The following is a 27,613-nucleotide window of genomic DNA, read 5'->3' as shown; positions in this document are numbered from 1 at the left end:
TACTTCTGTGGGACTTAGTTTCCTAACAGTGATGAAGATGGGCACAGGATCATTTACTGAGTACCTCTTCTAGGTAGTCACACACCCTAAATGCTTACAGCCGCTGGAAAGATGGAATTATTATCCACATTTTTTCAGATGAGATAATAGTATTTCTAAGAGAAGAGTGACTTGCCCAAGGCTTCCCGATGGAAAGAGGTGGAGCTAGGATGCAAACCAGGATTGTGGGACGCCAAGGCTCCTACTGCTTCTACCTCACCGTGCTGTCTTACCCATGCAATGGGCTGAACAATGCTTAGACCTCTTAGTTTTGAGTGAGATTAAAATGAGCCAACAGGTGGGAAAGTCCCTTGAAAATTAAAAACATTTGCAAATGTGAAGTACAGGCCTGGCCCACTAGGAACTTAGTGGGTGTTTCACAAATGTTTGTAAAATGATGTACACTCGGATACTTGGCTAGCAGGCAAAGCCAACTACCATTTGAGTAGTGGGGTATGGAGAAGTCAGCGGGGCTTGCCAGCATCAGCCCCGTGCATTGGGTCTTAGTGCCATGACAACCAAGGATCTCCCCAGGCTTTCTGAGGGACACAACCTGTTTAAAACAACCCAGCCAGACTGCAAGAGTCTCAGGAACACTCATGCTTTATATGTTAATATATGACTTTTAGAGCATAAAAATTTTTCCTTAATGCCTTGGATTTTTGTCATTGTTTATTCTGTTGGCCAAAGATTCATGGCTTAGAACACTTATTAAAGTAGTGTTTCCTGGCTACAAATTCATTGTCCAAAGGAACAGTTGATTTCTGAATTTACTTGGCCTTATAGAGTAAATCAAGAGGCCTGCTTTGTTTCTTCTCTGCACATAAAACCGAGCAAGCTTGCCCTTATTTCTCAGTGATTTAAAGAGGGAGCCAGATGGTCTGTGGTGCTCAGAGTGAAAGATCACACTCTATATTAACCCAATAATTATTGGTTTGAGTCTTCCCACCAGATGCATAAGTGGCTTTGATCTTCCTATAAAGTTACCTTTGCAGTTCAGGCCACACCATCCTTCCCCACTCGACTCCCCCACTGGACTGCAGGTACCTCCAGGGCAGACAGGTGACTCAGTCAGCTTTGTCCTCTACACAGAGTGACTCACACAGGCAGACTGGCCAACTGTCCCAGTTTGCTGGGACTGAGGGGTTTCCCAGGACGCAAGACTTTCAGTGTTAAAATTGGGATGTGGAACTCTAAGTGCTAAAACTTGGAAAGTCCCAGGCAAACTGAGATGAGTTGGTTACCCTGTCAGGGTATGCTGTACCAACAACACATGGTGAAGGGTTTGTCTAGGAGGACTGTACACCACCCCTCTGTATTTTAGTGAAAGATGGAAAACTCAGAGAAGGGATAATGTTGGGTGGGTCCAAATTAATCTCTGGTAAGACTGAGGGGAAAGGGAAGGAGAGAGAGATTCTAGCTGCTACTTTCTTTATTACTGGATTTAAACTTTCCTCTGAACCCTTCCTCCACCCTGTCACCTACCTAGTACCAACCAGTATCAGTCAGTCCGTCCGTCCATCCATCCATCCATCCATCCATCCATCCATCCATCCATCCATCCATCCCTCAACACTGACTAAGCCACCCTGTGGAAAGCCCTGTGCCAGGTGCTGAAGACCTTGGTTCTCAATGTGTGGTTCTGGACCAGCAGTATCTCCATCATCTGGGAGCTGGTTAGAACTGCAGTCTCAGGCCCCATCTCTCACCTCCTAATCAATCTGCATGTTCACAGGATCCTCAGGCAATTTCTATGAATAGGGCAGTTTGAGCAACACTGCTATTGGGGATTTAAAGAGAACCAGGCTGAGTCCTACCAACAAGGAATTTACAGAACAGTTGAGTATGTAATGAATACATGTAATAATGTGATCAGTAATATTCCAAATCACCACTTGCCCATATGCCAAGTGCCCTTAAAAGGATTTTTTAAAAAAATATTGGTTCATTTCTGTGTGTTAGGTCCTAAGGTGTGGACCCTTGTGAGGCACTTCAGCTTTCAAATGGGAATGGCATTGTCACTGCCTCTCCAACTTTTAATTATTATCAACAATAATAATGACAACAATTTATTTAGCTCACTATGTGCCAGTCACTATGAATGTTGAGGATACAATAAATTGAAACAAAGTCCCTGCTGTCCTGGAGGTAAGTGTGTAAGAGAAAAGTCTAGCAGGGGAATAGTGACAGAGGGAGTGGTGGTTGTGATAGGATGGTCATTGGCATTGGAGAAATGACAAGGATGTCACTGGAGGATGGAGACAGGGAGGAAGTGAAGGAATGAGTCCTGGGGAAATCTTGGAGGAGATTCTAGGCTGAGGGAACACCAAATGATAAAATCTGAAATCAGAATGAGCTCAGCTTGTTCCAACCAAGGAGGTTGCTGTGACTGGAATAAATTGAGTGAGGGGGGTGGTAGGAGATGACTGGGAGCAGATCATATGGCTTTAGAGGCTATGAAAGGATGTTGGGGTTTTTTTTTTTTTTTTTTTTTTTTTTTTTTTGTTGTTGTTGGTTTTTTTTTGGCCATGCCGTGTGGCATGTGGGATCTTAGTTTCCTGACCAGGGATTCAACCTGCGCCCCCTGCAGTGGAAGCTCGGAGCCCTAACCACTGGACTGCCAGGGAGGTCTGAAAGGATGTTGGCTTTAATTCTGAGTGAGACAGGTGCCATTGGAAAATTTTAAGTGCAAAAGCAACATGATCTGTCTTGGGCTGCTGTGTGAGGATATACTGTAGGGAGGCAAGGATGGAGGCTACTGAAGCCATCCAGGGGAGAGAGAGTGTTGGGTTGGACTAGGGCAATATCTCTTAGAAATATATATTTATCATTTTATTGTTGTTGCTTGTGCCTTGGTGTCCTATCTAAGAAACGATTGCCTAATCCAATGTCACAAGATTTATGCCTATATTTTCTTCTAAGAGTTTTATAGCTTTAGCTCTTGCATTTAGATGTATAATTCATTTTTGGTTAATTTTCGTATATGGTGTGGGTTAGCGGTCTGTATTAGTACCTGCTTAACGAGGTACCGCAAACTAGATGGCTTAAATAACAGAAATTTATTGTCTCACAGTTCTGGAGGCTATAAGTCTGGTATCAAGATGTCAGTGGAGGTGATTCCTTCTGCAACAACCTGTGAGAAAGAATTTGTTTCATGCCTCTCCCCAAGATTCTGGTAGTCTGCTGGCAATCTTTGGCATTCCTTGGGTTGTAAAAGCATCACCCTGATCTCTGCCATTATCTTCACATGGTGTTCTCCCTGTGTCTTTTATGTGCCCAAATTTTCCCTTATTATAAGGACACTAGTCATATTGAATTAAGGACCCACCCTACTCCAATATGACCTTGTCTTAGCTAACTACATCTGCAATGACCCTATTCCCAAATAAGGTCACATTCTGAGGTACAAGTGGCCAGGACTACAACATATGAATTTTGAGGGGGACACAATTCAGGACTCATCTTCCTGGTGTTGAGCCCTAGGGTTGGGGTGCCCAATATGTGCTCAAACCCCTCGCTGCCCAGGGAGGGTCCCCGAACCTGAGATATCCCCCTTTTCTTCTGTGTCCCCTGCTAGGGGCGTGGGTCCTGAGCTGATTGCTTCTCCTCCCTTCCCACCCAACTCTATGAGGATTTTCTTACAGCCTTGGTTGTAGAAGAACCTTTCTGCCAGCCTCCAGGTTGTTTGCAGTGAGAGTTGCTCCACATGTAGATGTATTTTGATGTGTTTGTTGGGGGAGGTGAGCTCTGCATCATCCTACCCCGCCACCTGATCTCCCCAATTATAGCTGTTTTATAAGGTATTTTAATGTCAGGCAGAAGACCCCTTCACTCTTATTTTTGAAATTTTGTTTTCTGGCTATTGTTTATTTTTCATTGAATTTTAAAATCAGGTTGTCTAATATAAATTAAAAATCTTTTTTGTATTTTTATCATGATTGTATTGATGCTTTAGTTTAACTTAGAAAGATATGCCACAAGCCTCTTAGGTAGCCTCATCCACCAGAGGCCAGACAGCAGAAGCAAGAAGAACTACAATTCTGCAGGCTGTGGAAGGAAAAACCACATTCACAGAAAGATAGACAAAATGAAAAGGCAGAGGACTTTGTACCAGATGAAGAAACAAGATAAAACCCCAGAAAAATAACTAAATGAAGTGGAGATAGGCAACCTTCCAGAAAAAGAATTCAGAATAATGATAGTGAAGATGATCCAGGACCTCGGAAAAAGAATGGAGGCAAAGATCGAGAAGATGCAAGAAATGTTTAACAAAGACCTAGAAGAATTAAAGAACAAACAAACAGAGATGAACAATACAATAACTGAAATGAAAAATACACTAGAAGGAATCAATAGCAGAGTAACTGAGGCAGAAGAACGGATAAGTGACCTGGAAGACAGAATGGTGGAATTCACTGCCATGGAACAGAATAAAGAAAAAAGAATGAAAAGTAATGAAGACAGCCCAAGAGACCTCTGGGACAGCATTAAGCACAACAACATTTGCATTATAGGGGTCTCAGAAGGAGAAGAGAGAGAAAGGACCTGAGAAAATATTTGAAGAGATTATAGTCGAAAACTTACCTAACATGGGAAAGGAAATAGCCACCCAAGTCCAGGAAGCACAGAGAGTCCCATACAGGATAAACCCAAGGAGAAACACGCCAAGAGACATAGTAATCAAATTGGCAAAAATAAAAGACAAAGAAAAATTATTGAAAGCAGCAAGGGAAACATGACAAATAACATACAAGGGAACTCCCATAAGGTTAACAGCTGATTTCTCAGCAGAAACTCTACAAGCCAGAAGGGAGTGGCACAATATATGTAAAGTGATGAAAGGGAAGAACCTACAATCAAGATTACTCTACGCGACAAGGATCTCATTTAGATTCGACAGAGAAATCAAAAGCTTTACAGACAAGCAAAAGCTAAGAGAATTCAGCACCACCAAACCAGCTCTACAACAAATGCTAAAGGAAATTCTCTAAGTGGGAAACACAAGAGGAGAAAAGGACCTATAAAAACAAACCCATAACAATTAAGAAAATGGTAATAGGAACATACATATCGATAATTACCTTAAACATGAATGCATTAAAAGCTCCAAGCAAAAGACACAGGCTTGCTGAATGGATACAAAAACAAGACCCATATATATGCTGTCTACAAGAGACCCACTTCAGACCTAGAGACACAGACAGACTGAAAGTGAGGGGATAGAAAAAATATTCCATGCAAATGGAAATCAAAAGAAAGCTGAAGCAGCAATACTCATATCAGATAAAATAGACTTAAAATAAAGAATGTTACAAGAGACAAGGAAGGACACTATGTAATGATCAAGGGATCAATCCAAGAAGAAGATATAACAATTATAAATATATATGCACCCAACATAGGAGCACTTCAATACGTAAGGCAACTGCTAACAGCTGTAAAAGAGGAAATCGACAGTAACACAATAATAGTGGGGGACTTTAACACCTCACTTACACCAATGGACAGATCATCCAGACAGAAAATTAATAAGGAAACACAAGCTTTAAATGACACAAGATACCAGATAGATTTAATTGATATTTATAGGACATTTCATCCAAAAACAGCAGATTACACTTTCTTCTCAAGTGCGCACAGAACATTCTCCAGGATAGATCACATCTTGGGTCACAAATCAAGCCTCGGTAAATTTAAGAAAATTGAAATCATATCAAGCATCTTTTCCAACCACAATGCTGTGAGATTAGAAATGAATTACAGGGAAAAAAACGTAAAAAACACAAACACATGGAGGCTAAACAAAATGTTACTAAATAACCAAGAGATCACTGAAGAAATCAAAGGGGAAATCAAAAAGTACCTAGAGACAAATTACAACGAAAACACGATGATCCAAAAACCTATGGGATGCAGCAAAAGCAGTTCTAAGAGGGAAGTTTATAGCAATACAAACCTACCTCAAGAAACAAGAAAAATCTCAGTCTAACCTTACACCTAAAGGAACTAGAAAAAGAAGAACAAACAAAACCCAAAGTTAGTAGAAGGAAAGAAATCATAAAGATCAGAGCAGAAATAAGTGAAATAGAAACAAAGAAAACAATAGCAAAGATCAATAAAACTAAAAGCTGGTTCTTTGAGAAGATAAAGAAAATTGACAAACCTTTAGCCAGACTCATCAAGAAAAAGAGGGAGAGGACTCAAATCAATAAAATTAGAAATGAAAAAGAAGTTACAATGGACACCACAAAAATACAAAGCATCGTAAGAGACTACTACGAGCAACTCTATGCCAATAAAATAGACAACCTGGAAGAAATGGACAAATTCTTAGAAAGATACAACCTTCCAAGACTGAACCAGGAAGGAATAGAAAATATGAACAGACCAATCACAAGTAATGAAATTGAAACTGTGATTAAAAACTTTCCAACAAACAAAAGTCCAGGACCAGATGGCTTCACAGGTGAATTCTATCAAACATTTAGAGAAGAGCTAACACCCATCCTTCTCAAACTCTTCCAAAAAATTGCAGAGGAAGGAACACTCCCAAACTCAGTCTAACTCATCACCCTGATACCAAAACTAGACAAAGATTCTACAAAAAAAGAAAATTACACACCAATATCACCGATGAGTATAGATGCAAAAATCCTCAACAAAATACTAGCAAACAGAATCCAACAACACATTAAAAGGATCATACACCATGATCAAGTGAGATTTATCCCAGGGATGCAAGGATTCTTCAGTATCCGCAAATCAATCAATGTGATACACCATATTAACAAACTGAAGAATAAAAACCATATGATCATCTCAATAGATGCAGAAAAAGCTTTTGACAAAATTCAACACCCATTTATGATAAAAACTCTCCAGAAAGTGGGCATAGAGGGACCTACCTCAACGTAATAAAGGACATATATGACAAACCCACAGCAAACATCATTTTCAATGGTGAAAAACTGAAAGCATTTCCTCTAAGATCAGGAACAAGACAAGGATGTCCACTCTTAAGACTATTATTCAACATAGTTTGGGAAGTCCTAGCCACGGCAATCAGAGAAGAAAAAGAAATAAAAGGAATACAAATTGGAAAAGAAGTAAAACTGTCACTGTTTGCAGATGACATGATACTATACATAGAGAATCCTAAAAATGCCACCAGAAAACTACTAGAGCTAATCAATGAATTTGGTAAAGATGCAGGATACAAAATTAATGCACAGAAATCTCTTGCATTCTTATACACTAACAACAAAAGATCAGAAAGAGAAATTAAGGAAGCAATCCCATTTACCATTGCAACAAAAAGAATAAAATACCTAGGAATAAACCTACCTAGGGAGACAAAAGACCTGTATGCAGAAAACTATAAGACACTGATGAAAGAAATCAAAGGTGACACAAACAGATGGAGAGATATACCATGTTCTTGGATTGGAAGAATCAATATTGTGAAAATGACAGTACTACCCAAAGCAATCTACAGATTCAGTGCAATCCTTATCAAATTACCAGTGGTATTTTTTACAGAACTAGAACAAAAAAATCTTAAAATTTGTATGGAGACACAAAAGACCCCAAATAGCCAAAGCAGTCTTGAGGGAAAAAAACGGAGCTGGAGGAATCAGACTCCTTGACTTCAGACTATACTACAAAGCTACAATAATCAAGACAGTATGGTACTGGCACAAAAACAAATATAGATCAATGGAACAGGATAGAAAGCCCAGAGGTAAACCCACGCACCTATGGTCAACTAATCTATGACAAAGGAGGCAAGGATATACAATGGAGAAAAGACAGCCTCTTCAATAAGTGGTTCTGGGAAAACTGGACAGCTACATGTAAAAGAATGAAAGTAGAACACTCCCTAACACCATACACAAAAATAAACTCAAAATGGATTAGAGACCTAAATGTAAGACCGGACACTATAAAGCTCTTAGAGTAAAACATAGGAAGGACACTCTTTGACATAAATCACAGCAAGATCTTTTTTTGATCCACTTCCTAGAGTAATGGAAATAAAAACAAAAATAAACAAATGGGACCTAATGAAACTTAAAAGCTTTTGCAAAGCAAAGGAAACTACAAACAAGACAAAAAGACAACCCTCAGAATGGAGAAAATATTTGCAAACAAACCAATGAACAAAGGATTAATCTCCAAAATATATAAACAGCTTATGCAGCTCAATATTAAAAAAAAACAAACAACCCAATCAAAAAATGAGCAGAAGACCTAAATAGACATTTCTGCAAAGAAGACATATAGATGGCCAAGAAGCACATGACAAGCTGCTCAACATCACTAATTATTAGAGAAATGCAAATCAAAACTACAATGAGGTATCACCTCACACCAGTTAGAAAGGGCATTGTCAGAAAATCTACAGACAAGAAATGCTGGAGAGGGTGTGGAGAAAAGGGAACCCTCTTGCACTGTTGGTGGGAATGTAAATTGATAAGCCACTATGGAGAACAGCATGGAGGTTCCTTAAAAAACTAAAAATAGAACTACCGTATGACCCAGCAACCCCTCTACTGGGCATATACCCAGAGAAAGCAATAATTCAGAAAGACACATGCACCCCAGTATTAATTGCAACGCTATTTACAATAGCCAGGTCATGGAAGCAACCTAAATGCCCATTGACAGATGAATGGATAAAGAAGTTGTGGTACATATATACAATGGAATATTACTCAGTCATAAAAAGGAACGAAATTGGGTCATTTATAGAGACGTGGATGGATCTAGAGAGTGTCATACAGAGTGAAGTAAGTCAGAAAGAGAAAAACAAATATCATATATTAACGCATATATGTGGAACCTAAAAAAATGGCACAGATGAACCGGTTTGCAGGGCAGAAATAGAGACACAGATGTAGAGAACAAACGTATGGACACCAAGAGGGAAAGTGGCAGGTGGGGTGGTGGTGGTGGTGGTGGTGGTGTGATGAATTGGGCGATTGGGATTGACATGTATACACTAATATGTATAAAATAGATAACTAATAAGAACCTGCTGTATAAAAAATAAATTAAATTAAAAAAAGAAAAGATATGCCACCTTATACAATGTTCACTCTTTCCGTACATTTACTTTAGTTTTCTTATTTAAGTTTTAACCCATCTGTTAGGTTTGTCAGCAGCATTTCAAAGCTTTCTTCACATTTCTTCATACTCTTGAATTGTTCTTGTCAAGATTGTTTCCAGATATCTTTTATGTTGCTATTGTATGTTGGCTCTTCTTCAATGTTATTCTTTAACTTAGAAGTTTATTGTAGTCTTGTCCTGAATCTTAAGGGCATGTTTGTATATTTAACTTCAGGGTAATATTCCATTTAGTCACATGCTCCTGCAAGAGTTTTATCAGGTTGTATAAGTTTCCTTTCTCACCCTGACACATTTGGTAATGACAACCTTGCTTCTGTGGCCTCTCCCCACTGGCATGGGATATGTGTCTCTATTTGGTGGCTTCACTGCCTCTCTTATATCCCTTTCTGGAAAGATGGCAGACCAGAATCGTTGCTCATCAACAATAAGTGGGCTTCCTGTGCATCAGCTGGATCAAGGGCTGCTCCTCCAAATGGTATTGTGTGCCGTGATATCAGTGCGATTGGTGCCATTCCTCCTCCTACTGACGTTTGTGGTGAGGAGATGGGGGTTTCTGTGGTTGCTCCTCCTCAGTGGTCAGTACAGAAATCCTGGTGGCACTTGGTGACAATGACAGTCACTTCTGTATCATCATGGCGACCAGAACATAGTCTGTGTGGTATCGAATCACAAAGCTGGAAGGGTTAAGGCTGTCATTTAAAGATGAGGGAGTGGGAATTCCCTGGTGGTCCGGTGGTTAGGACTCTGAGGTTTCACTGCTGAGGGCCGGGTTCAATCCCTGGTTGGGGAACTAAGATCCTGCAAGCCGAGTGGCGTGGCCAAAAAAAAAAAAAAAAAAGGTGAGGGAGATGAGGACTAGTGAACTCAGGGACAATAATGCAGATGATCTGCTCTAAGTGATAGAGCAGTCTATAGCCCTGACTCTGGGCCCCCTGCTCTATCTGCTGTCTTATACTTGCTCTCTTATACTGGTTTCTTGGGAAAAGAGTGTGTTTTATAGAATTGGCAGGGACAAAGTTCAAAAATCTAGAGCAGAAGCAGTTTCCACAGACCATCTGTTGATACTTTACTTCTCTGTTCCATGGCTGTGTTTTATCTCTATGTTTTAGTCTTCAGTATCTCCTTCTCTCTGCCCTTCAGTATCTCCCATCTTATTTAGTAGTTTATATTTTTAACTTCAGTTTTTTTCTGCAGTTTGAACATGCCTTGTGTTTTGACTAAGGAGTTTCATATTTTGATTTCATTTATTTCTCTTGTGGATAATTGATTGTTGTCTATCTGTACGGCTGTGTGTCCTATCTGAAAATGCTGCTTTTGTACAGGAGGGCTCTGGGCCACCATCCGAGGCTCTAGTTTGGAAGACGTTAGCCTGGTTTTATTTGGATCCCAGTTTTGTGCCATTAATGTCACCACAAGCAATTCACGAAGAATTCAATGCAAAGTTCCACCCAAGGTAAGTGGAATCTTTTGGCATCTCCTCTCTGAGTCAGTGACCATTATTAACGTGTAGTGTAAGGTTCTGAGTGAGTCGTTTCTTAGAACTAAGTTAACTGACATGACGTTTTCATCATGAGAGCATGCTTATGTTGCTTACATGGAAGCACTTCTGTTATGAACTGGGAAGCTGACCCCACCAGTGGGGCTTGTAATTAGCATCAGTTAATTTCTTTTAAAAGAAGACAACCAGGCAGTCCCAGTCCATACTCTTAATGAGTATTAGTGCCACAGAGTAAATATATTTACCTAGTGCACATTCTGAGTGTTGGTTTGCAAGACATAGATCTTAGAATCTCGCTTCTTTCTCAAGTAAACAAATAACTTAGTTTTCATTAGCAATTTTGTTTTCTGGCATGGATGGGACTGGTGGAACTTGGAATCCTCTAGAATGTCTGGTTCCTATGAAATAGCTTCCTAGTTAGTCCCTACTGCTTCCCTTGTTTCTTAGAAACAAGTCCCTTAGCTTTCCCATCCCTCTTCAGCTGGTGCTCTCCCATAGATGGCATAAGAGTTTTTGGTCCAGACCCTTCCCTGGTGCTGTGGGTGAGAGTCATGCTCACAGCTGAAATTGAACTTCCTATTCAGAGTTCACTTCAGTGCCATCAAGATTCCTAGCACATCCATGACCCCCAAAGAAGGCTGTCTGCTGAACAATAAAGATCTCTGGAAGAAGAGAGGGTTCGGAGTAATCTTTGATCTCTGGTCCCATATTTTTATCTCATCCAGTTATTCAAATATTATGAAATGTTAGCTTTTATATATAAACTGCATGCAATTCTAATATGTTTGTGTTGTAATTTGTATATTTCCCATTATTGGACATTTAGATAATTTCCAAAATTTCCTATTTCCTATATTTACTGTGTACTTACTATGTGCCAACAATAACAGCACAGAGATATAAAGCTTTTGACATGGATATCCAGTTGTCTGAAACTCTTTTTAAATTAATACTCTCACCATCACTGTGTGGGTGTCTGATTTCTGGTGCCTTGGCCAACATTGAGTATCAGCACTTTAGCATATATTTACCATTTTAATGGGTAAAATTTGTACTGTTTGAATTTCTTTTACTAGAGAGAATTAGGAAATTAGGAAAAATTAGGAAAGCCAACTTTTAATAGAACAAAGCAATACATGCAAAGTTCAAAAGAAAATAGTAAGACAATCATACTCTCTCGTACCCACTTCCCCATTCTTCAGTCCCCCTTTCTGAAACAACCACTTTAAATTCCTTTGAATATAGTTACAGTGTCATTTTTTGGTTAAATCAATAAACCATATTTACATTATTAAACTATTTGAATGATACTGACAGAATCAGGCAATATATATTTTTTATAGTTTGTCTTTTTCTTAGAGTTTTTTTTTTTTTTACTTTATAAATTTATTTATTTATTTGTTTGTTTTTGGCTGCGTTGGGTCTTCGTTGCTGTGCGTGGGCTTTCTTTAGTTGCGGTGAGCGGGGGCTACTCGTCGTTGTGGTGTGTGGGCTTCTCATTGTGGTGGCTTCTCTTGTTGCAGAGCACGGGCTCTAGGTGCATGGGCCTTATTAGTTGTGGCACACGGGCTCAGTAGTTGTGGCTCTCGGGCTCTAGAGCGCAGGCTCAGTAGTTGTGGTGTAGGGGCTTAGTTGCTCCACGGCATGTGGGATCTTCCTGGACCAGGGCTCAAACTCGTGTTCCCTGCATTGGCAGGCAGATTCTTAACCACTGCACCACTAGGGAAGTCCCTAGAGTTTTTTTTTTTACATGTCTTCCTTATTATAAAAATCCTCTATCTTTAAAAAAATTTCATTATATCAGTTGCTCTTTTTTCTTGAAGCTCCCTCTTCTTCTGCTTCAATCTAACTTGGTGTTTTCTAGATTTATTCTATAGGTTTCATCCTAGTATTTCCCTTGACTGCTCTCCTGAGTAGCTTCACTGTTTCTTGGAGTTTTTTTTCTCTTTTTTCGGTATTGCTTATTTTATAAGGTAATAGCCTTAAGAAATATCCCAAGAAAGAAAATGTGGGAGGGAATTTTTCTGAGTACTTAAATGTCTCAAAGTACTCTCACACTTGATGGATAGTTTAGCTAGATATAGATGTTTATTTGAAATTGCGTTTTTTTTGCAGAACCAATTGGTGTGTTAATTGCAAATCATTCTTCTTTACTCTTTAATCTGTTGGATGCTGCACTTGCCTATTCTAAGCACTTGTCACTCTATGTGTGTGCATGTGAGAGAGACAGAGACAGAGAGAGACACAGAGAGAGTCTTCAAAGTAGCAAATATATTCTTTAAAAACAATTTTCTTGAAATTAACCCTTTAAACTAATTCTGTATGGACTTTGCTCAACTCAGTCTTATTTACAGAGTTTTTATTTTATTTTTTAAAAAATATTTATTTATTTATTTTCCTTATTTTTTTGGCTGTGTCGGGTCTTAGTCGTGGCACATGGGATCTTCATTGAGGCATGTGGGATCTTTTGTTATGGCGTGTGGTCTCTTTGTTGCGGCGCCCGGGCTTCTCTCTAGTTGTGGCATGTGGGTTTTCTCTCTTTAGTTGTGGCGCAAGGGCTCCAGGGCGAGTGGGCTCTGTAGTTTGCAGCACATGGGCTCTCTCGTTGAGGTGCGAGAGCTCAATAGTTGTGGCACGGGGGCTTAGTTGTGCCGTGGCATGTGGGATCTTAGTTCCCCGACCAGGGATCGAGCCCGTGTCCCCTGCATTGGAAGGTGGATTCTTTACCACTGGACCACCAGGGGAGTTCCCAGAGTTTTGATTTTAAAAATTAATTTTTCAGGGGGAAGATGGACCTACAGTGAATGTGACTGTGATCAGAGGGGACCATTCTGTGGTTCTTCCCATGGCATTTACTTACGTCTCCTCTTTAAATCCAGTAATCGTGTCTCTCAGCAGAAACAGAAGCAACATAGCAGGTAAAATACCTGATCCTGCAGGATCTTTTCAGCTTAGAGCACTGATTGTATAAAAAGGCAAACAATGGCCTATTAACTTTATTGAAGATAGTATTATATTTTGGATGGAAGTTATTTTTCTGAAAACCTGGAGACTGATTTTCTCCTCTTAGCCATCATTGAATAAATCTCCTTATTATCTATTTTTCTCTCTGTAAAATTGGGACCATTTCTATCCTGAAAATGACATGGGAATTCGAAGTTAAAAATTCAGTAAATATGTATTGTGTACCTACTATGTGCCAATAATAATAGCACAGACATATAGTAGACATTAATCTTTGTCATTAACTTATAGAATTATTAGCCTCAGTTTACAGATTAGGAAACTAAGGAACAGAGAGAATAAGTTAACTTGTCTAAGATGTTACCTGGTAGTAACAACCTGGTAGTAAGTACCAGAGTGGGGATTTGAACTCAGGCAGTCTGGTTGCAGATTCCAAGCACGCAGCCACTTACAGTTTATTGTAAAATAGCATTTGGGGCAGCAGGTCCTTTTATAGCAGTTATTTGATATGATTAGAAAATAGTATATTCTGATTAACTTGTTCCTTGAGAGACATATATATAAAGAGTGGATTCTTTAGCATCCCTACATGAAATGATTTAATCTTTCTTTGATGATTCAGATGATATGACAGGATGGAATTTTGACAATTTATTATCATGTCATAACATATAGATTTGGAAAAGTAGCAGGTAGCACTGTGTTCTGGTTAATTGGATGCCAGTTGACAGAGTTTATGGCAGACATGTCTAAGGGTTTATTATACAAGACCATCAAATTTCCTAAAGAAACAGCCTGGACTCAAGTTTTCTGGTACTATTTTCATTTTCCATTGCTCAAGAGTACATAAAGGGAGGTGTCCTTTAGCTTCTCAATATTATTCAGCTCAGATAGTGCAGAAGAAGAATTTGCTGCCTGAGGCGACCAAAGTGTGTAAAATTCCTTAGTGGTATAGATTCTTCCCAACTAAGTAGAAAAGGGAGGAGGGAGCTCCGTGTTCTATTCAGATTTCAGTGATTTTGGCTTTTAATAAAATTTCCCACCTATAATGAAAAGAATAAATACATTGCATCAGTGCCTCAAAGGCATCTCAGATTAGCTTGACAATTGACCAAGAGCCCAAGGAGTTCATGTTATTGATATATACAACATGATGCATTATTTGCAGGATTTACACTTGCAATGAGATCTTTCTACAGGGAGAATAAAGAAGAACTTGTTATAAAACCAACAGTGAGTGGTGCCCTATTGGGAAAGTTTCTTTTGAAAGTTGGAGGGCTACATATCTCCATCCAGGAGATGCTGATGCTGATGATGACAATAGAGCCAAGATGAAATCAAAGAAAAAAGAAGAGGGGCAGGGAAGGAGGAGGAAGGGTTTGATGTGAGGGACCATTAGTGTGGTTTTTGCCGTCAGTGCCCGATCTGAATGAATTCCAACTCAATCACTCCTTGGGTACAATACTTAACTTCCTTTATCTTTAGTTTCTCCAACTGTTAGGTAGGAATAAGTCTTTCAAGGTTATTGGGAAAAATGGAGATAAAGTATCAATAGGTAAAAGTACCTAGCCCAGGAACTAACACAGAGTAAGCACTCAATAAATGCTTTATTGAAGTGAGCACCATCATTCTGCCAGATACTGGGTGTTGTATAAATGGGCCAAAGATGGCCTCTCTACATTGGCCCCATGTGGTTTCCTTCCTCACAGCAGGCTGGGATGCATTAGCTGAAAAGTCCGCCAATGCTAAATTCAAATTCTTACGCACCTAATTGTTTTAAATATAGCCTCAATAAGCAGATTTTCTATAATTGTTTTAAATATAGCCTAATTGTTTTAAATATAGCCTCAATAAGCAGATTTTCTATAACCTTTTAGAGCCTATCTGCTTTACATACCCTGCAAAACTTCATTTAACATCTGATAGCCATATCTGTTCCTCTTGATACTCAATAAATATGTGACATAAAATGAAGTGTCCGTAGTATACATGGCATTTTAGCAGAGTTGCTAATAAACTAAAAAGGTATTGAGATACAAGACTGGGCTCAGGCCCTCACATTTCCATTAATCAGCTCTGAGACCTGGGCTACTGAGCCTTAGTTTCCTCAAAAGCAAAATGCCAGTCCTGCTAACTGCCCTGCATATGTTATCAGGACAGTGTGAGGGTCAAATGGGATAATGTGGGTGAAAGGGCTCTGTAACTGCGAATGACTGCGCTCATATATAGCATTGCTACAGGGCTCGGTGCATAATCAAGACAGAGCTTTAGACTTTTACCTTCAGAAAAGTAGAGGCTAAAAAAAGGACATGGGGTGTTATTTTCTAGTTATGAAGACCATCATAACTACTTGATTTGCCTTTGCATGGAGATGAATTAATGCCTCTTGTGTACAATTGTCCTGACAATTTTTCTTTCTATGCCCTTGAAGTTATAGGCTGTAGCTCTATTAAAAGAGTTGTAAGTTTCATGATAAAAATTAGGTTGGCATTAAAAGCTTTTTCAAGTTATTTTTATTTGTTTTGGCCACGGTGCATGGTTTGCAGGATCTTAGTTCCCTGACCAACGATCAAACCTGGTTCCAGCAGTGAAAGCACCAAGTCCTAACCACTGGACCGCCAGGGAATTCCCAGCATTAAAACTCTTAATCAGAGTATTATGCACAGGGCTAACCACGTGTTTAATCTCGAAAGATAATCTTAGAATTGAATAAACGGTTAAGACCACAAATCCACTTCACAGGAGCTAATGGATTCTTTTCAACACAGGAGGTGAGACCCTTTCCATTGGAATGGCGCTGCCAATGAACCACACGGATTTGGATGCCCAAGTCCACATTGGGGACACCAGAGCTCGGGTCCGAGTGCAGGCAGCTCAGGGCCTGGAGGTGGTGCTGCCCCCGCTGCCTGCTGGGCTCCACGGAATCTCAGTCTCCATCAATGGGGTCCACATTCACGCACAAGGGTGAGGTGGACCCTTGCCATTCATTTTAAGTCTGTTGATGGTCTAGCGATTCAGTTGAGGAATTCTAGTTTTGAGTTAGGTCTTTAGTTTTTCTTCTTCTTCTGAAGTTAAGGGATAAACATATGAGAACCCTAAAATTTGAACAAATCTTGGAGACCCTACAGGACAGTTCACTCTCAAGACCAGTTTTTGGCTTACTAGCTGGGGAAAGGAGAACTTTCTGGAACTAAGATGTCATGTCTCTCAGTTGGGTCGGGATGGGATGGGATGGGCATCTCTATGTGAAGAGGAAGAGTCTGTGCTTAATAAGAGACTGTGATTTCACTAAGACCTTTAATAATAACGGTGTCTTGGGCTTTGAATAAATGGCTTCAATTACTGCACAAGCCATGCTCAGTCCTCTTTACCCTGAAGTCCCTCTGCCCAGTATTTCTCCAGAAGTTCCCTTGCTTCATTCCAGAAAGTAGCTAAACGCTATGAGGCTGATGTGCCCACTTGGTATTGGAGCAGGAAAATATCCCACATAGCTTCTCTTCTTCACGTTTCCTTCCTTCTCTGGTGGACAGTGCCCCTCACCTGCGCTCTCCATCACAGCCCCGTTTCTTTCTTCTTCTCCCCCCAATACATACATCTCGGCTGTCTCGTGCCTTCTTTTCTCTTTTTTTCTGACTCTCAGTTATTTCATGACCATCTCCCCATTTTCTATAGTGTGGATCTTCACATCCAGTACATCACAGAAGTCTTCAGCATCCAGCCTTGCTGTGGGTCCCTTCTGGGTGAGTGGCTTTGACCTGACTGGTATTATTTATTCAGCAAGTCTACTCCCTGGATATTCAGAGTTTGTTCCTGGTGAGACCAGAGAAGGGGCTGCAGGGAGGGGTGCTTTCCTCTGCCCTGGGAACTGAGTGATGTACTTTGGAAGGTGTGCAAACTCAGGATCCCTTAGCCCAGTGAGTTCAGGAAATTAAAGAATTTTTACGAAAAGGAGATGTGCCTGGTTTTCTTTTTTCCTAATGGAAGGAGGCTGAAACATCTAAAAAGTGACACATCTCGAGTACATATCACCGAACCACTTTGCTGTACATCAGAAATGAACACAATATTGTAGATAAACTATATTTTGATTAAAAAAACAACAGTAGAAAACAAGAGAAGAGCTTCCTGAGTTAGCCTTTTTGATACTGCATATGCAAGGACAAGAGGGATGAGTCTTTGATGTCTTTGCTTGCTCTAGGGATGTAACTGAAGGACGAGACAGAGTCAGAAACACAAATGCCAATATGGGAGATGTCAGGACAGGACAAATAGAGAAATCTAGAAAACTGCTCATTTTCAGAAAAAACTGAAAGCTATATATTTGCCTGTGATAATCATTGTGATAGTGGATAAAATAACACATTATTATCCTTTTTTAAAAAATTTTTATTGGATATAGTTGATTTACAATGTTGTGTTAGTTTCAGGTGTATATCAAAGTGAATCAGTTATACACATACATATATCCACTATTTTTTAGATTCTTTTCCCATATAGGCCATTGCAGAGTATTGAGTAGAGTTCCCTGTGCTATATAGTAGGTACATTATCCTTCTTGAACATAGTATAATCCTTTTTAAAGCTGCTTGGCTATACCACTGATTTGGTAATGATAAGGGGTACATTGCCCCCATCCCTGTCCTGAAGATAGGATTTGATTGTGCCTCAACTAGAAAGTGAAACAATGTCTATGAATACAGCAGCAAAATTACAAGCATGTTTCAATGTTTCGGTGGTTCTTGATATGTCATATACACACACACACATGACTACATAATATATGGAATACTGGAATATTACATAGAATAATATAGAAGTAGAAGACTTCAACAAATTAGATTTTTCATTAGTAAGTTTAATATATATAGAACAATATACATATATACTACATAACATAGAGAATAATATGGAATATTAAGGCAGATAATACAACAGATGACAAGAAGACTAAAGAATTTGATTTTTCATTATGTATGTGTTGTATACATATGTATATGAAATATTCATATCCTCTTTCTACATAATAATTTGTAGAATCATATAGACTGACATGTTAGATAATATAGCAGATGACAAGAGCACTTCAAGAAATTTGATTTTTCATTAGTGTCCAAGTTGATGGAGGTGGTGGTTTCTAGGATCTATAAACATACTTGGAAATTTTGTCTTAAATATTATAAACATTCCTCTTATAGGACAATTTATATTGTTTTACTATCATGTGAAATTTAGCCCATCTGACCCCTGCCAAAATGATCACACATCAACACTGATGGGTGACGTGAAATACTTTCCCTAACACTTACCCCACCTTTTACTTAGTCTTGCTGGCACTCACACAGGGGCTGTGAGTTCCTAGTTCTGAAATATCAGCTTTTCAGTTTTGTTCTAAATATTTGTGCTTTAGGTGGAACCATCCTCAGCATCTCAGGAAGAGGGTTCAGCAGGGACCCAGCTTTGGTTTGGGTGCTCGTGGGCAATCGGTCCTGTGACATTGTGAACTCAACGGAGATGAACATCTGGTGTGAGACCCCGCCAGCCCCCCTGCCGCCTGGTGCCCCAGCCCCTGTGGAAGTCTGGGCTGGCAGCCAGCCCTTCCCCCACCAACCTTTGCCAAGCCTGCTGGGGAAGGGCTTCACCTTCACATATGAAATGGCAGCAACCCCGGTGGTCACAGCCACGCGAGGAGAAATCAGAAATCACAGCCTGAGGCTCTACGTGGAAGGGCAGAATCTCTCCAACTCAGAGGTCCTTCTGGGGAACTTGAGCTGTGATGTTGAGACCCAGTCTCCCAGTAGCAACACAAGCCTGTCTGGGTGCACTTTTCCTCTTCACAGTTTGGAGGCGGGCATCTATCCTCTCCAAGTACGTCAGAGGCAGATGGGGTTTGCTGACATGTCCGCGGTGCCCCAGCAATTTGTGGTGTTGCCTCAGATAACAGCCATTTCCCCAACACTCGGGTCCACTTGTGGAGGGACAGTACTCACGGTGAGGGGCTCAGCTCTCAACTCCAGCAGGAGGTCAGTTCAGGTTGACATTTCAGGTCCTTTCACTTGTGTGATTTTGAGTTTGGGGGACCAGATGGTCCTCTGTCGGATTACCCCGGCGGGTAACCCCTTGCCTGGCACTTCCTTCACCCTGAATGTCACTGTCCTGGTTAATGGGCTGCCCAGCGCCTGTCAGGGGAATTGCACTCTTTTCTTGTGTGAAGAGACAACTCCTGTCGTGGACGCCTGGACCACAACCATCAGTGGGTCTCTGACCACAGTGCTGATTAGGGGTCAGAGGTTAGGTACTGCGGCTGATGAACCAATGGTGTTTGTGGATGATCGCCTTCCTTGCACTGTGACTTTCTTTAATACAAGCCACGTGGCATGCTGGATCAGTGACTTGGCCCCAGGACCCCACTACCTATCGGTTTTTCATACAAGATATGGGTATGCTTGCTCTGGTTACGTTTACAGACACTTCCACATTTTGCCTCAAGTGTTTCATTATTTCCCCAAGAATTTCAGCCTCCATGGTGGAAGCCTCTTGACCTTGGAGGGTGCAGCCCTGAGGGGACGGAACTCCACGTTAGTCTACGTTGGCCAGCAGGCCTGCCTGACTGTGAACCTCAGCTCTGAGCTCATCCAGTGCTCTGTTCCTGCAGGGAATGGCTCCGTTGCCCTGGACATAGAGGTAGATGGACTATCTTACCAGGTGGGCGTCATTGGTTACAGCGATGCCTTCACCCCCGAATTGCTCTCAGTTTCTCAGACTGATGACGTCTTAACGTTTTTGGTGGCCGGGATCTCAGGAGCTGCGAACGTTGACATTTTTATCGGGATGTTCCCCTGTGTGGGTGTCTCTGGCAACCGTACCCTTCTCCAATGTGTGGTCCCATCCCTTCCTGCCGGGGAGTACCAAGTCAGAGGTTATGACCGCCTGAGAGGGTGGGCCTCATCTATCCTGGTGTTCACATCCAGAGTGACCATTACAGCAGTGACCGAGAACTTCGGTAAGTCAGGCAGATGAGGCAGAAGAGCTTTCTTTATATAAGTGGATCAGTAGCTCCTGTCCCTACTCTGTGAGGCAGGAAATCAACATCAGTCTCAATGACAGGAGAGAGAAGCTGGTTTTCCTCTTACGGTCCCAGCTTCCTCCTAAAACGTTGTCATGCTCCATTTATGAGGCTTTGTTTTTTGTCGAGGAGATTGTGCATATTCTCTAAGTGTTTGATTGTATTTTAATTTGATACATTAACCCGCTTTAATTTGTGCTTTAAATTAAGTAATACCATTTGTTAAGAGCTCATAATTTGGTCATTTAAGTAGAGCATAAATGCCTTCATTTATTTTTAAACCTATCTGCCAATTTGAATTGTTTTAAACTTATTAAATATGATTAATTTTTATCATTTTGTGCTATTTCACAGACAAATTCATACTCCACCAATAATAAGCCAATTGCACAGTACGATTGCATTGGTTGAACTTTTTCTCCTTTTAGATGTATTGGTATTTGCCTTGGCTTTTCTTCCAATGATGGTTTGGGTTTCTGTCCCCTTGATGTCTTACTACACTTGAGAGAGCTCAAATGCGATTGTGATGCAGAAAGTTTAGAAGTAATTATGGGAGCAGGATCTTAGACTGATGAAGTATGAACCAAGCCATTTCTTGGAACAAATATGTCTGGCCTCAGCTGGGCGGGATGCTATGGGGATTGGGGTTTGGTCCTGAGTCTGTCACTATCTTAGCTGGGTAACTTTTTTAAGCCTCAGCTTTCTTATTTGATAAAGGGTCTGGGGCTGGATGCTCCCTTCTTCCCCTTTCAACTCTCTCAGAATCCATGACTTTTATGTTGAGAGAGGAGGGGTAAGAATGCACCCAAGCAAAAAGTTTGTCAGGTAGCTGTGTAAGTACCACCTAGATTTGACCTTGAAGGCAGGAGAAACTAGACCTCTATCTCAGTGTGGACTACAGATCTCTGCACAGCTGAGACTTCAGCTGACATTTTCCTTTATTGATTTTCAGACTGAAGCAAAACATGCTGTCTGTTAAGAACTGACATGATTTTACCCATCAGACAGGTACTCTTCCTACACAGCAGGTAGGAGTATAAACTGGGGCAACATTATTTTGGAAAGAAATTTGGCAGTATTCGTCAAAATTAAAAATTTACTTTTCCTTTGACCTAGCAATTCCACTTCTAAGAAGTTGCACCAGTTTTACTCATATAAGTGTATATAGTTCATTGCACCATCCTTACTTGCAGCAAAAGAGGAGAAATTATGGAACTATCAATCAATAGGAAGACTGCTCAATAAATTATGGCATAATCATATGATGGAATTCTAAGTGGCTATTAAAATGATGAGCTAGATCTGTGTATATAGACTGGGAAAAATGTTTATGCTACACTTCTAATTTTTAAAAAAAGTTGTAGAATATTATGTATAGAATGATCCCTTTGTATAAAAAAACCTATATGCTTAGAAAATTCAAGAAGAATTCACAAGAAATTCTATACATGGCTACTTCTGCGGAGTGAGATAAGTAGTTAGGGGAAGTTTTTCTTTCACTTTATACTCTTCTGTATAAAAAGTTTAAGAACTATAAATACACATTATTTTTCTACATAAGAATTTTTACACGTTTTATAGGTTGTTGAATTATTGGGGTTTGACAGAATAAGGGCTCCACACTTTGGAGGCCAGAGCTTAGTGAGAAGAAACTGAGAAAACAGGGAATCTAAGGCCAGTGTGTGGACTCAGGAGGGCATAGAAAGAACGAAGGGGAGCAGGAAAGCATGGGTTTGAATTCTGAGTCAAGAAAGATTTGCCTCTGTGATGGTGAACTCGTCATTTTGTCTTTAAAGGCTGCCTGGGTGGAAGGCTTGTGCATGTGTTTGGAGCAGGATTTTCTCCCGAGAACATCTCAGCTGCCGTGTGTGGTGCTCCCTGCCAGGTCCTGGCTAACGCGACAGTGTCTGCCTTCAGCTGCTTGGTTCTGCCCCTGGATGGTCAGGAAAAATGCCATATTCGTTTTTTAAACAGTGTATATGAAAAGGACATACTTCGGTTAACTCCATTTTTTGGATAATTAATGCTGTATTGACGCTAAATTTTTCTATGTGTTCCTGGGGAAAAAAAATTCGCTGATCCCCATCTAAAATGGTAGTTAGAATTGGGGACCACCTGTTAAGATGAGTCATAATAGCTTTTGTCATATTAATGACAACAAAACATTTATCACCTATGTTCTTGACGGCCGTCATATGAAGATGAAGAAAGTAGTTCTGAGTGGTGAATACTAGTTTCAGTGACAGCCTAGGCATCGTGGAGAAAACAATCTTGTCTTGTTCTGAGGTGGGGCTGCTGAAAATGTCTGCCTTCTGGAGGTCCTAGTGAAGGGATTAGACCATTCTGCTGGAGAGGTCTTGCATATTAGTGTGCTCAGGTCTTGAATCTTATTATAGAAAAAAAAGGCCAACATTAACATTATCCTTTTATTCTGTAAAGTCCAGATAACTACCTGAGCCCTTACTCAGTAAAACACCACGATCTCTCACTGCTTTAAGCTTTGTAGCCATCACGTAAATTGTGGCACGGGAAGCCATGTCTGTGTGGGGTGGAGGGTTTAGAATGAAAGGTGCAAAGTTTTGATATTTCTATGATGGGGCTCACAACACATGCTTATTACCCACTGAGCTTCAGAAAAAAAAGTCTCAGGGATGAAATTACTATTATCACTACAGGGGCAGCTAAGCCAGGTGGTTATTTGGTTTGCATAATCATAGATCTTATACCTGTGCATTTAAAAATCATTTGTACTCATGTTTTCTGTAAAATGCTTTAAGTTATATTCCTAATTTCTGTGTCTGCAACTTGAATGTTGGTGAAAGATTTACAGTGATAAAAGCATCACTTCTGAGCTTGGACAAAAATTCCATGATGGATAATACTATTGTGATGGCAGTTTACATTGGATTGTCTTAGACCAGAAGGAGGAGGAGGAGTTGTGGTGGTGGTGGGGATTGGGAGGAAGGAGAGGAGGAGGAAAGGAGGGGAGAGGAGAAAGAATCCTTGCTTAAAATACTAGAAATTGAGTGTCCTATTACCATCATGTATATGAGCAGAACATCACAGACGAGAAATCTATTCTACTTAAGATTCCACAATAGGAAATTTAGGATATGGTAGAAAATTGAAGTTAATTTGTCTGTTTCTTTCTCTGTTCTAACTCCTGTGCATAGAACTGTCCTGGCTTAGGGGACGTGCAAAATTATTGCTTGATGAAAGAATAAATACGGGAATTGGGATATGGTGGAAACATAAAACCGACTCCCCATTTCTAGGTCCTAATATTTAACAAATACTGCTACAGTTTTTTTGGAGGGGGTGGGGGGCTTTCACATATACTATTTAAATTAATCAACTCTTTGCTATTATTTCAAGACATCTAGTTTCAACCAGAAGTACAAACTAAAAACCAATGAAGTTTCAGGGTCAGGTAAATTGTGTTATTGGGAGTTTTATAGCCCATAGGAGAGGAATAAAATAAATTATTATATTTTAAAAGATCTGATTAAATTTAGAAAAAGAATTCTCAAAATTCCTTGATTTTTAGAAGAGGAAAACATGAGTGAGGCGCTGTAACTTTTACCATTGTCACTAGGTGTCAGCAAACACTCATTGATTGTGCAAGGGCCGCTCATTTAGGGAAATGGATAATTTATTTTCCTCTTTCATTAAAAAAGAATTGGGAGATTGGGACTGACATATATACACTAATATGTATAAAATAGATAACTAATAAGAACCTGCTGTATAAAAAAATAAATGAAATAAAATTCAAATTAAAAAAAGTCTTTTAAAAGACTTTTAAGTACAGTGTCTATAAAGATGGAGAGGAACTGGTGGAATCCAACTCCACTGGTTTCTTTTTTTTTTTTTTTAACATCGTTATTGGAGTATAATTGCACTACAATGTTGTGTTAGCTTCCGCTGCACAACAAAGTGAATCAGCCATATGTATACACATACCCCATATCCCCTCCCTCTTGCGTCTCCCTCCCACTCTCCCTATCCCAACCCTCTAGGTGGTCACAAAGCACCGAGCTGATCTCCCTGTGCTATGCAGCTGCTTCCCACTAGCTATCTGTTTTACATTTGGCAGTGTATATATGTCCATGTCACTCTCTCACTTTGTCCCAGCGTATACTTCCCCCTCCCCGTGTCCTCAAGTCCATTCTCTATGTCTGCGTCTTTATTCCTGTCCTGGCTCTAGGTTTGTCAGAACCATTTTTTTTTTTTAGATTCCATATATATGTGTTAGCATATGGTATTTGTTTTTCTCTTTCTGACTTACTTCACTCTGTATGACAGACTCTAGATCCATCCACCTCACTACAAATAACTCAATTTTGTTTCTTTTTATGGCTGAGTAGTACTCCATTGTATACATGTACCACATCTTCTTTATCCATTCATCTATCAATGGGCATTTAGGTTGCTTCCATGTCCTGCCTATTGTAAATAGTGCTGCAATGAACATTGTGGTACATGACTCTTTTTGAATTATGGTTCTTTTCAGGGTATATGCCCAGTAGTGGGATTGCTGGCTCATATGGTAGTTCTATTTTTAATTTTTTAAGGAACCTCCATACTGTTCTCCATAGTGGCTGTATCAATTTACATTCCCACCAACAGTGCAAGAGGGTTCCCTTTTCTCCGTACCCTCTCCAGCATTTATTGTTTGTAGATTTTTTAATGATGGCCACTCTGACCGGTGTGAGGTGATACCTCATTGTGGTTTTGATTTGCATTTCCCTAATGATTAGTGATGTTGAGCATCCTTTCATGTGTTTGTTGGCAATCTGTATATCTTCTTTGGAGAAATGTCTATTTAGGTCTTCTGCCCATTTTTGGATTGGGTTGTTTGTTTTTTTGATATTGAGCTGCATGAGCTGCTTGTGTATTTTGGTGATTAATCCTTTGTCACTCCACTGGTTTCTTACTTAAGATCCAGGATGGGAGTTGGGGATACTATGTATCCCTGAAATTGGATAAGACATTTTGAGAATATGACTGTGTATTTTTTTTTTTTTGTAGAAAGTAGGTCTACAGTGTACATCAAATTGTCAAAGGGGTGTGTCTCATAAATTATTAAAAACTACTAAATAATTCCCCTACTTTCAGATAGGATTGCACAGAACCAATTTAGTTAAGAATCTGTTATATTGTAAAAGATTTTTTAGCGGGCACTTTCACAGCAGCGGCCCTTACAAGTGTTTCACAGTTGCCTTTCTCAGAGAAATCTATCCTTTTACCTAGCTAACGCTCCCCACTCCACTTTGTTCAACCTTAATCAGCTGGCAGCCCTTGGGAAAGCTGAATAATTTCAGTCCTTCTAACACAGTGCTTCTCAATGATATTATTATTGAGAATTACTGAAAAAAATATTATTACTGGAGCAGCAACCGTAGCAGCACCTGGGAGTTTGTTAGCAGTGCGAATCCTTGGGACCTGCTGTATCAGAAACTTTACAGCAAGTAAACATTTTGGTATTTCTCTTCTGAGCTTCTTGAGTATAACCTGTAAAAATATGCAATCACTATGCTGTACACCTGAAACTAACATAATATTGTAAATCAGCTATACTTCAATAAAAGTTAAGAAATGTAGAGCTCTAAAAAGTCCTGTTGCTGCTTTTGGGGTCATTCATCTTTACTTTTCCCCCAAATTGTACTTCTAACAAAAGAAGAATTTTCTTTTTTCATATGATAGGTTGCTAAAGCATCTTGTCAGTCTAATACTCTGTATTTGTTTTAAATCAGCAAGATCTCTGATCTTTTGGTTTCCTGCATTTATATCTTGAGTTATACCACATGACTTCTTCATGGAAACTTTGACTTTTCCATGAGGCATGAAAAGCTAAAGTGATTAAGGTCGCACAGCTATTTTGTGGCAGAACCTTGAGTAAAATCCATGGATTCTGATCCCCAACGCTGGGCACTTTTCATAATCCACCTTATCAATTTGCATCCACCTAATCACCCATAATGAGTTCATTATTTTATAGGTGTTAAGCCTGTTTTTATTTGCCCCAGGGCTTACTAACTGGAAAGTTCTCATGTTTCCTCTATCCATACAAGACTCTTACTTTCCAGACATTTTAATTGCTGTAATTCTTTGGGAACATAGTCACAGAACCTACTATGTGTTGGGTGCTTTGGAATATACCAGCAATAATAATACTATTTGGGTGTGATTGAATAACGGCAAACCCTCTCATGTACTTGTCTTATCCCTTGCTGCATGCAGCCCTGTGATGTAGGCAGGCCTCTTAGCTTCAAGCTCATAGCCCTTGATAACATGTGTTACGTACCTGCATGAACAAGCTAGCTGCAGAGGTAGAAGGCTAGAGAAAATTTTTCTTTTCTATTTTATTAAGGTTTTCAGGCAGAGATGCTCCCAAACCATCTCATGTAGAGATTTGTTCATCCTCCTGTTAAAGGTTATTGCCAGTCTGGCTTGGTGATGCTTTTTACATCGTGTCTCATGACCTGGAAAGAAATGTTCTCAGGGTCAGAGGGCTTCAAATCATTGCTATTCTTCTTTATGAAATGTTAATAGTCATAACTCTATGAGAATCAAGAACTTCTGTTAATCAAGAGATCCCATAAAGAGAATGAAAAGTCTAGCCACAAATCTGGAGAAGGTATTAGTAAGCATATAACCTCTGTAGGATTAGTACCCAGAATATAAAACTCACAAATCAATAAGGAAAAGACAAGCATTCCAATAGAAAAAAAGGCAAATGACAGAAATGGGAATTTCATAGAAGGGAAAATATGTTATTACTAAACATATAAAAACTTGCTCAACCTAAAAAGTAATGAAGAAAATTCAAATTAAGGCCACAATGAGATGCTGTTGTATACTCACTGGACTGGCCAAAATTAAGAGTCTGATAATCCCAAGTGCTGACAATTATGTGG

General features: G+C 39.8%; 1 protein-coding gene across 1 annotated transcript in view; it reads left to right on the top strand.

Annotated features, from left to right (window-relative positions):
- Positions 1–27,613, top strand: part of PKHD1 (PKHD1 ciliary IPT domain containing fibrocystin/polyductin) — a 432,444-nt gene that overhangs the window by 51,221 nt on the left and 353,610 nt on the right. Inside the window, exons 29-34 of the mRNA XM_068558204.1 lie at positions 10,491–10,621; positions 13,449–13,584; positions 16,399–16,594; positions 17,303–17,370; positions 19,038–20,630; positions 22,490–22,633. Of these exons, the coding sequence (XP_068414305.1) occupies positions 10,491–10,621; positions 13,449–13,584; positions 16,399–16,594; positions 17,303–17,370; positions 19,038–20,630; positions 22,490–22,633 (2,268 nt within the window). The remainder of the gene's footprint in view (positions 1–10,490; positions 10,622–13,448; positions 13,585–16,398; positions 16,595–17,302; positions 17,371–19,037; positions 20,631–22,489; positions 22,634–27,613) is intronic.

The sequence above is a fragment of the Eschrichtius robustus genome, chromosome 12 (assembly GCF_028021215.1).
Source record: "Eschrichtius robustus isolate mEscRob2 chromosome 12, mEscRob2.pri, whole genome shotgun sequence".
Taxonomy (NCBI): Eukaryota; Metazoa; Chordata; class Mammalia; order Artiodactyla; family Eschrichtiidae; genus Eschrichtius; species Eschrichtius robustus.
Note: the sequence above shows the minus strand (reverse complement) of the source record. Positions and strands in the feature narration are given on the sequence as shown.